The sequence below is a fragment of the Gastrolobium bilobum genome, unplaced genomic scaffold (genome assembly GCF_033153095.1).
Source record: "Gastrolobium bilobum isolate Gb01-03AN ecotype WA unplaced genomic scaffold, APGP_CSIRO_Gbil_v1 utg37121, whole genome shotgun sequence".
Taxonomy (NCBI): domain Eukaryota; kingdom Viridiplantae; phylum Streptophyta; class Magnoliopsida; order Fabales; family Fabaceae; genus Gastrolobium; species Gastrolobium bilobum.
In genome coordinates, this window is record NW_026899451.1 from 46103 (window position 1) to 57515 (window position 11413).

At 31.0% G+C, this 11413-nt stretch overlaps 2 protein-coding genes across 2 annotated transcripts; both read left to right on the forward strand.

The window, feature by feature from the left end:
- The first annotated feature begins 1248 nt into the window (after positions 1 to 1248).
- On the forward strand, positions 1249 to 1764 carry LOC133290500 (protein E6-like). The gene has a single exon (XM_061488592.1). It carries the CDS (start codon positions 1249 to 1251, stop codon positions 1762 to 1764), a length of 516 nt encoding a protein of 171 aa, XP_061344576.1.
- Positions 1765 to 10024: 8260 nt separating this feature from the next.
- Positions 10025 to 10588, forward strand: LOC133290501 (protein E6-like). The gene has a single exon (XM_061488593.1). It carries the CDS (start codon positions 10025 to 10027, stop codon positions 10586 to 10588), a length of 564 nt encoding a protein of 187 aa, XP_061344577.1.
- Positions 10589 to 11413: the final 825 nt, after the last annotated feature.

Below are 11413 nucleotides of genomic sequence, written 5' to 3' on the forward strand. Positions count from 1 at the left end.
CTATATGCAAATTTAGAATTATTTTAATAATTAAAAAAATTGGGTCTTATAATCATATACGCATAGCTATGATACCAAATGAAGAAGATAATTTTTAACCCATTGGTCAAACCCAAGAGCAGGAACGAGAAAATGCTAATGCGTGGAGGACTAGTATAGCTTTAGATATGTGAAGAGTTTGTTGCTTATTAATTTTGAATGTTTGTTAAAAATTATATTATGTTTTACTATTGAGAAAATTATATTAGGTTTTACTTTTTTTTATTAATTTCATTACATTTCTTTGTTTTTTATTGACTCTTGTAAATTTGAATGTTTGTTAAAAATTCATATGGTTTTTTCAAATCTTATAAATTCATATTGTCATTTTTTTTTTGGAAATATTCCATCGGTTCATCGCTTCGTCTTTAAAATCCCTCCAATTCTAAATAGTTTTTTAAAATCTATAAGATTTTTTACCTCAAAAAAGTCTTTTAAAATCCTAATCCAATATACCCCCTAAGTGTCATACCAATAAATTTTACTTTTTATTTATAGACTTTACCTGTAAATAGTAGAATTCTGGACTTTTTGTGGTCTTTTAGGGGCTCAAAGCTTGGTCTATTGCTATCGTAGTAGGATTAACATCATTTGGGAATTCTTTCCTTTATTTCCCTTAGTTTCTTTTTTCTATTGTCGCTACTGGACCTTCTAGAATATGAGTATCGAATAGGAGCCCATAACAATATGTATAAATAACAAAAAATGAATAAATTGAATTCAATGAAAATGGATACAAATTTAAGGGTATTGGCCACTCAAATCCCGGAAATAAAACTATAATCATATAAATAGGCGAACAAAATATTTAAGATTGAGTGACTTACGGACCTAATCAATCTAAATTAGGAAACAAATAATATAAATAAACACAAAATAAAATTATCCTAAACTAAGAATCAAATAACACGAATAAATGCATAATAAATCAAAATTATCTATGATAATAACATGAATAAATGCATAATAAATCAAAATTATCAATCACGAGGTTATGATTGACAACGGGGCATTTCAATCAGGTAAAGTTTCTCTTAATGAGGACCACAACAATCATCGCAAAATCCTCCCTCCGGCCGATCGCACTTGATTTGTAATAAAATTGAGAAGGGGGAAAGGAAGGTTCAAAATCCTCTATATAAACAAACATACTTGAACAACCACAGCATCTCATACCATCTTCCTCTCTTTCACTATTATCATTCATCAATGGCTCCCATCTCAAAATTCATCCCATTCTTTTTCTTAACAACCCTTTTGTTGTCTCTGCAAATCAATGCCAGAGGCAGCCAGTTCTTGAGAAACAGGGAAGTCCTTTTCAACAACAATGCCAAAGATACAGAGTTTCCCATCAATGAAGAACCACTAAACAAGCCAGAACAGAAGCCAGTCTTCATCCCAGAGACTGAAAAGAACTATGATCTATTTAGCTATGAGTCTCGTCAGAACCCTTCCATCACCACCAACCCCAGCAGCACTTACCAGTCGTACAAAACGGAGTCTAAGAAAGATGTCAGCAACTACCCCAACACTGATTTCTACAACTTCAACAACGATGCATATACCACCAACCAAGATGAAGTCAGTGACACAAGATTCGCAGGGACACATTACCGCAACAACAACAATGCTTTTAATGACAAGTTCAACTTCAACGACAACGATGGTGCGAGTAACCAGAACCAGGAGGAGTTCGAAGATGCCCAAGAAAACTTCCAACCTTGAGCCTGAATCATCAATGGAGTCGAGAGTTTATTTTCTTTCTAGTATGTGAGTGTGAGTATTTGATGTTTTTCTTTGTTTTAGATTAAATATCGGAAAAAAAGAGAGTTGAAGGGTGAAGTTATTTTTTTTTTTTTGTAAATAAAGGGTGAAGTTATTATTTATGGAGTGGTTTTACTTATTGGTAATTTTATTAAATCTTGCTTATGGAATTGCACTGCCTATGTCATGATTTGGAAACGCAGCATGAAGTATGAATTGTTTAGTTTTCGCTTGCAGTTTGGAAGTTTTATAATAAGAATGATCTTGTTAATTTGTTTTCTCGTTTACTTTTTTACCCAAAAAAGAAATACTTTGGGTTATTTTTCTCTTTTAAACAAGCGTAATCTATTATTCAATAGCAGATTGCATATGCTAATGATGCAGAGCAAGATTAGAGCTAATTCGTCATTAGAAATTATATATATACGGATGGCCCATTAATTATGTGTTGTAATGGATGGTATGGCATCTATATCTGGTCATAAATTATCCCAGTAGAACGATTTAAGAAAATAATTCAGAACAAAAATGTTCTTCACAGAGGATTTGCATAAGCATAAAATCAAATTCAAGAGAAGGATCCACCATGTCAACACCAAGTAATTATTCATTGCTTTAGTTAACGGAGGCATAATAATTAACATAGCGAAATTGTTCAAGGAAATCAATTGCGCTTTCTTGCCTCGGGGGATAACGATTCAGCAGAAGATAATAATAATAAAATGAATGATCAGTTTACAAACTTTTTAAACAAATTATATTAAATTTGACCGGTCATACTTAATATAATTTATAAAAATTTGTAAATAAATTTTTTTTAAATAGAACATTCTTCTAATAATAATAATAATAATTGTGTTCGTTTGCACTTTATTTATGCTCTGGGTCGCTTTGATTTTAAATATTTAAAACTTCGTGCGGAGAAAAAAAATACTGAATTTGCCTCTTGCGTGGACTTAATTAATGATAAAAATAAATTTGCATGTCACTTGGTGCACACTATGATGCATGTAAGAAAGTCTCTGCTGCATACCTATACAGTGTACAAGCCAAAATAATTTCGTGTTAACAAGGGTGCTATAGTAGTATATACCTTTACTTATTGAAATAGGGCGTCTCTATGGATAGCAACCAGCCAACAGAGTCAATTTGTCTTTACTTGTACTTAATTAACTTATTATTTTACTAAGGATATATATTAAATTATTAACTATTTCATTTGGGGAGGGATGAGACGGCAGTTGAAAATGTTTGTTTTAAGATGAATTGACCGGTTACCTAAAACACCTAACTCTTTCAGCAGTTGAATTTGGGGCCTATGAGGGGACACCGAATCCCTTGTTATAGTCATAGAAACTTAGCAATTCAGGGTCCCTTTAGATATATATATATATATATATATATATATATATATATATATATATATATATATATATATCAAAAACATTTCTTAAGCATCTTGAGATAAGTTGAGGAAAAAATATTTTTGCAGTAAATGCAGATAAGTTATCTGCATTTATTCTCAAAACGACGTCGTTTTGGTATTGAAATCTTAAAAAATTATAAATATAAAGACTATTATAACTCTGAAATAAATTAAAATTACAAAAACATCATGATTCTCGTCCCAAAACGACGTCCTATTGACTTACTGCAAATAGGGGTGAAACTGGGCCGGGCCGGCCTATAGGGGCCTACGGCTCGGCCTATATAAGGCTAGACCTGACCTAGTATATTTTGTATAATAGGACGGGCTCGGATCTTAAAAAAGCCTGTTTAATCAAAAGGCCGTAGGCTCTCTTTCAAAAGGCCGAGCCTATAAGCCTACAGGTCGGCCTATATTGTATTATTTATTTTAAATAAAATAAAATAAAATAGAGTAAGTATGCCTTGAAGAAAAAAAAAGATATAAATTTAATCAATTGCAATTATTTATAACTTAATCATATTCGATTATATTTTAATAGAAATCTTACTTTATTTCTTATATAAGAGGAACCAACATCTCAACATGTTAGATTGTGTATATGAATATATTAAAAAAAAATTGGCAGAGGTTATACTTACTACAAGCATAATGATATGTTTGTTGGATTCATGTAGTTATTTTAATTTACATAGTATGGATTTGTTTGTTGGATCTAAAAAAATATATGTTATTTAATTTGAGCATTTTGCTTTTGAACATGACTTAAATGCATATTGTATTAGTTTTGTTATGATTCATGATTCTGTTTGGACGTTGAAATTATGATTTTTGGTGTAGCAACAGAATTTGAGTACTTTGTAAAGTTGATTCATGGTTCTGTTTGGAAGTTAAAAATTAACAGGCTAACGGGCCAAGACAGGCCATTTGTTTTTTTTTCATAAACGGGCCAAACCAGGCTAACAGTTAGACTCATACTAGGCTTGGGCCGGGCCAAATTGAAATTTTTGGACGTAGGCTTGGGCTTTTCGGGGCAAAGGTCGGCCCAGCCCAGCCCACTTTCACCCCTAACTGCAAATAAGTTATCTGCAGTAACTGCAGAAAAAGCGAACCCTAAGTTTATCTCCGGCTACTTCAAAACTAAGTCGTTTTATTTATTTATTTTCTTATATTAATTGATTCACCTTTGAATGATTTTGATTCTCTTTTTCTCTCTCTTCCTCTGTTACCATAGATCTATCTTTGTACGGTTATGATTTAGTTGCCGGAAATAAAATTATCTCAAGCAGCTTGAGAAACGATAGGGTATTGTTTGTCTCATTTAACATAGGAGAAAAGCAATCTCCTACACTCACAGATGGAAGAGAGAGGAGAGAGAATAAGGGAGAGAAAAAATTTAAAATGGGTCCCACGTTCAATTTGTATATGGTGCATGAGATAATAATCTCATATAACATGAGTTTAATATTTTCCATATATATATATATATATATATATATATATATATATATGAGAATAATTCGTTTACAATTTTTTTTACAAATTACACTAAATATGATCCGTCATACACTCTTGATTGAAGTATGACCGGTCAGATACAGTGTAGTTTATAAATAAAAAGTAAGTTTGTAAATAAAACATTCTCTCTCTCTCTATATATATATATATATATATATATATATATATATGGAAAATTTTATATTTACAAATTTTTTTGTCTACAAACTCTTATAAACTACGTTGTGTGCTTTCGGAAGTACATAGTGTAATTTGCAAAAATTTTAAAAAAAAATTGTAAACGAATTATTCTCTTAAATTTTTAACAATTTTAATTATTTTTAGAACCTTGTCTAATTATCTTGAGCTTTTTAGTTATAATTTTGCTTAAAAGATTTATTTTTTCTTTTAAAAAAATTATATACACCCTAAAATCGGAAAAATTTATGAGCATGAAAACCTATTCGAAAAGTGACTACATATGAGATGGAGAAAATTTTGAGCGTTTTGGGGTTTTGCAAATAGTTTTATTAACGTGAAACACTAAATTTGTGTAATTAGACCTAATTAGAATGTGATGGGTATTTGAATTCATTGATATAAATTGATTAACTTTGATACAATTATATTTTATTTGTCATGATTGAATATGATAACTAGGTAAATAGACCTAATTAGAATGTGATGGGTATTTGAATTGATTGATATAAATTGATTAACTTTGATATTTAAAGTAATTATTTTGACGATTAGACGGTATTTAAAGTAATTATTTTGACAATTAGACGTATCTTGGTATTAATGGTCATAAATTTGAATTTCAATTTAGCTTAATATTAATTGCTATTTTGGAGATTGTATTTATCTTAACTGATTTGAATAATGACTAATGTGGTAACCAAGTCTAATTAGTGTGTGATTTGTATTTAAATTATTATGATTGATTAATTTTGATATTCGATGTAATTCTTTTAATTAATTAGACTCTTGGTATTTAAAGTTATTTCTTGAAAAACATTCCGATAACACCGAAAGAGTGATTAGCTAGTGTCAGCAAACACAATTTCTACGAGTTTTAGTGATATCACTAAATTTAAAGCAGTGTATAAAGGAACTCATAGAATTATCTGTATGAAGGGGACCTTTATATAAAACTTGACCTCTCCCTTTTAATGCCACCAAAAAATAGAGAATCTCTTCCCTTTTAACTTATGACCAAAAATTTTGCTTGCCACTGTTTGACAAAAGCTGTTTTACTTGTTATTTTTTTAATAATCTCCACTTAACATAATTTTTGGTGATCTTTTAAATTATATTTTTTATATCTCATGCTACTTACAATCCGTATAAGTCATAGGAGGATCAGCAACATAAAAACTTAACAACATTCATTACTTTGTCAAAATATTTGCCAGGTTATATTTGAGGGGCATGATATATTTATCACCAAAAAAGTTTACAGCCTTTACAACCAACCTAATCACCGTTAATTTTCGTCAATCTAACAGTTATAATTTATTGGAAATCACATTTATTAATTAATTACTATTCTCAATAAATTATAACCGTTAGATTGAAGAAAATCAACGGTGATTAGGTTGGTTGTAAAAGTGATAAACTTTTTTAGTGGTAAGTATATCATTCTCCTATATTTGATATGAATTTTTTTGTATATCCACACTTCCTTAATTAACTATTTCTCTAATAATGCAACATGAAATTCTAATGTGGTCAATTTGATGAATTTCTTGAAAATGGGCAAGGCACTTTAATAATTATAATATACAAATCTTTTGTTATTTATGATCGAATTCTTTTTTTAATTTTTGAATCCAAATCACTTCCTTGTAAAGTTGATTAGTTGCAATGTTTTCAATTTCTGTATTTCATAGACTTATAAGTAATAATTTATAATTTTGATAACCAACTTGTTGCTCCTCTTGCAAGTATGAACACATAATGTATAGTGAATTTTATTTTATCAAGATCACATATAAAACTTGAATCAACATATTCTCCACGACATAATGCAGCACCTGATATTTCTTTAATGTATCTTACCATCCCCTAAATAGTATTGCAATGCTTTTTACCAGGATCTGTCATGAATAGATCAGTCATCCAGTTGGGTAACAAGAGTGATTTAGAGAAGCGAAAACAAAGTGTAAACAGAGGAAAATTAGAAAATAGATATAAAGCACACTACCAAATTTTTAATATGAAAAACTCCCTCGATAAAGAGGATTAAAAACCATAGGACCAGTGGTCCAAGAAAATGCCCATTATAGAAAATAGGATTAGAAAGAGTACTTTGTTCTCCGGTACAAGTTACACAACACCTCACCCACAAATAGGATGAATTCCAACAAGTTTATCTCTCTTGGATTATTCTCTATTTTGGAAGAGATTTCTTTCTCACTTTCTAGAGTAATTCATCATCCATATTTTTTTCCCTATTATAGATGGTCAAGGGAGCATTCTTCCGTACTATAGATAATTCTCTAATTATTAGGGGGATTTTAAAGCATGGAGACTTCCACAATTTAATATTCTAATTTTATATTAAAATTCGTAGCCAACCAAAATTAATTAAGGAGGAAGACTCTAACACAATGTTATTAATCTTGAACCAGTCATCGATTCAATCGAGGTATTGGGGCAATAGGTTACTGATCCAACTGGTGGGAGGAGTTCGAAGATGACCAAGAAGACTTCCAACATTGAGTTTGAATCATCACCGGAGTCAAGATTTTATTTTCTTTCTGGTATTTGAGTGTGGGTATTTGATGTTTTTCTTTGTTTTAGATTAAAATTCTGGAAGAAGAAAAAAAGTTGAAGGGTAAGGTTATTATTTATGGAGGGGTTTTACTTGGTGGTAATTTTATTAAATCTTGCTTCTGGAATTGCACTGTCTATGTCAAACGCAGCATGAAGTACGTATTGTGTAGTTTTCGCTTGCAGTTAATAAGTTTTATAAAAAGAATGATCTTGATAATTTGTTTCTCGTTTACTTTTTTAGCCAAAAAAGAAATATTTTGGGTTATTTTTCTCTTTTAAACAAGCGTAATACAAGGATTAAGGAGAAAGGGAGAATCAAGCTCCATATGTATCATCACTAGTAGGTTGCATATGCTAATGATGCAGAGCAAGATTAGGGCTTCCTCATTAGAAATTATATATGGATGATGGATCACTGTTTCTTACACCAAAAATAGAGAGATGCTCTTGACATTGTGCTGAGTCTTAATTAGCGGATGGCCCATTACTTGTGTTGTAATGGAAGACATCTATATCTGCTAATAAATTGCCCAGCAGAACGACTTAAGAAAATAATTCAGAAACAAAAATGTTCTTCACAGAGGAATAGGATGTGCATAAAATCTAATTCAAGAGAAGGATCCACCATGTCAACACCAAGTAATTATTCATTGCTTTTGTACAACCCAGAATTATTTCAGAAAATAAAAAGAAATACGGAGTCGTCACCAATTTCTTTTAAATTTGAAAAATTAAAACACATTTTATTTTAGCAAAATTGGTCTATAAATCAAGGTTTGGGAGCCTGATTATGCATAATGATGGGTGAAAACTTAATCTCACTATACCACTGATATATCCATTTAAAAATGGTTACTTTAAATTAGTTGTGCAAATCTTTAATAATTTTGGAATATTTGCTTAACCAGAGTAAAACAAGATGAATATTTACAAGAAAAGAAAATTGAAATATAAAGATTTTATTTTGAGCTTGACAGAAAAATCCTGCTCCGACATATCTTCGGGTGTAATGAGGAACTCAAAGCTAAATCATCTTAAGAAAAAATTTATGGTTTTGTTAAATTTAAAACTTTTGAAAGTTAATTAACCCACACATGCACAGGATGTAAGATAGCATAGCTATACGTTTATCCTTACGAAGCATACAACACTTGAGGGTGACCTACCACGCAATCAACATCGCAGATTGTCACGTGAATTAATTAACGAAAGTTGAAAACAAATTTTTTAAAAAGTATTTTTTGATATAAAAAAATGATAAAGAATTTTGTTTTAAAATTAAATCGACATTGCACAGAGTTCAAGATTGCATGACTATACGAAGGCTCTTACGATACGGACGACAATTGAGCATGGCAAGCCATAAATCAACAGGCTTCCATCTTTTATTTTTTTATTTTTTCATTGCTATCATATACAAAGAAGTATTAATTCGAATTATTTGTAATGTCATCAAAAGTCTCTTTTTTATGTGGAAAAACAATATATATTATGGCTAGTGATAATATAATGTGAGGATAATGATTTAGATAAGGCCAAAGGGATAATTGAGTTAAATAATTAGGGTCTTTTGCACAATAAAATTTATAATTTATAAAGATATTGTTTTTGTTCTATCCTTTGGATAGAAATATTTAGTCAGAAACTAGTGATTTGATCTTGGATCTCTAGGCTCTCTTAGGTAGCTGGATGGTGTCTGTGCATCGTGATAACAATTAGAAAAAATGTGTAAGTGTTATACACACAAATTTTATCTCTTAATTATATAATTTATATGTGGATAATGAAATTTTGGACTTTTAGTGACTTTTTGAGGGTACAGTGCTTGATCCATTATTGTCGTAGATTAATATGATCCTTTCATTTATTTTCCCTAGTTTCCTTTTTACTATTACCCATATTAGATCTTTTAGAATGTAAGTCTCTATGATGAGTCCGTAACAGTTTTACACAATTAAGAAATAAACATGGTTCTCACTCCATAACAAATCAAGAGTTATATGTATAATTAATAACAAAATAAATATATTGAAGGGCATGCAGAATCAGAACTTTTGTATTTCTTCTGGAATTTTCGTTAATTCCATGAAAATGGTTAAAATTTAACGGAATTTGCCAATCGAATCCCGGAAATAAAACTATAATCATATAAATAGGCGAACAAAATATTTAAGATTGAGTGACTTATGGACCTAATCAATCTAAATTAGGAAACAAATAATATAATAAGCACAAAATGAAATTAACCTAAACTAAGAATCAAATAACAAGAATAAATGCATAATAAATCAAAATTATCAATCACAAGGTGATGATTGACAACGGTGCATTTCAATCAGGTAAAGTTTCTCTTAATGAGGACCACAATCATCGCAAAATCCTCCCTCCCGATCGCACTTGATTTGTAATAAAATTGAGAAAGGGAGAAGAAAGGTTCAAAATCCTCTATATATATAAACATACTTGAACAACCACAGCATGTCATACCATCTTCCTCTCTTTCACTATCATCATTCATCAATGGCTCCCATCTCAAAATTCATCCCATTCTTTTTCTTAACAACCCTTTTGTTGTCTCTGCAAATCAATGCCAGAGGCAGCCAGTTCTTGAGAAACAGGGAAGTCCTTTTCAACAACAATGCCAAAGATACAGAGTTTCCCATCAATGAAGAACCACTAAACAAGCCAGAACAGAAGCCAGTCTTCATCCCAGAGACTGAAAAAAACTATGATCTATTTAGCTATGAGTCTCGTCAGAACCCTTCCATCACCACCAACCCCAGCAGCACTTACCAGGCGTACAAAACGGAGTCTAAGAAAGATGTCAGCAACTACCCCGACACTGATTTCTACAACTTCAACAACGATGCATATACCACCAACCAAGATGAAGTCAGTGACACAAGACTCGCAGGGACACCTTACCGCAACAACAACTACTACATCAACAAGGATGCTTTTGGTGATAAGCAAAATTATTTGAGTCACACAAAGTACGCAGAAGGAAAATACGACTCAAAGGAAAATCAGAACAACAACGATGCTTTCAATGAAAAATTCTACTTCAAAAACAACGGCGAGTAACCAGAACCAGAATGACCAAGAAGACTTCCAACCTTGAGCTTTAATCATCAACGGAGTCAAGAGTTCATTTTCTTTTTAGTATTTGAGTGTGAGTATTTGATGTTTTTCTTTGCTTATGGAATTGCATATTTTATGTCATGATTTGGAAACACAGCATGAAGTATGAATTATGTAGTTTTTGCTTGCAGTTAATAAATTTTATAATAACAATGATCTTGTTTTTTTCTCGTTTACTTTTTAACCCAAAAAATAAATACTTTGGGTTGTTTTTCTCTTTTAAACAAGCGTAATATAAGGATTAAGGAGAAAGAGAGAATCAAACTCCATATGTATCACCACTGGTAGGTTGCACTTGCATATGCTAACGATGCAGAGCAAGATTCGAGCTTCCTCATTAGAGAGATGCTCTTGACATTGTGCTCAGTCTTAGCGGATGGCCCATTAATTGTGTTGTAATGGATGGCATCTATATCTGCTCATAAATTGCCCAGCAGAAAGATTTAAAAAATAATTCAGAAACAAAATTGTTCTTCGCAGAGGATGTGAATATAATCTAATTCTCAAGAGAAGGATCCACCATGTCAACATCAAGAAATTATTCATTGCTTTCGGAGGCATAATAAAATAGCGAAATTGTTCAAGCAAATCAATTACGCTTTCTTTCTTCTTGGGATAACGATTCAGCAGAAAAAAATAATAATAATAATTGTGTTCGTTTGCACTTTGTTTAGGCTCTGGGTTGCCATGATTTTAAAAGTTAAAACTTTGGCCAGAGAAAAAAATACTGAGTTTGCCTCTTGCAAGGACTTAATTAATGATAAAAAT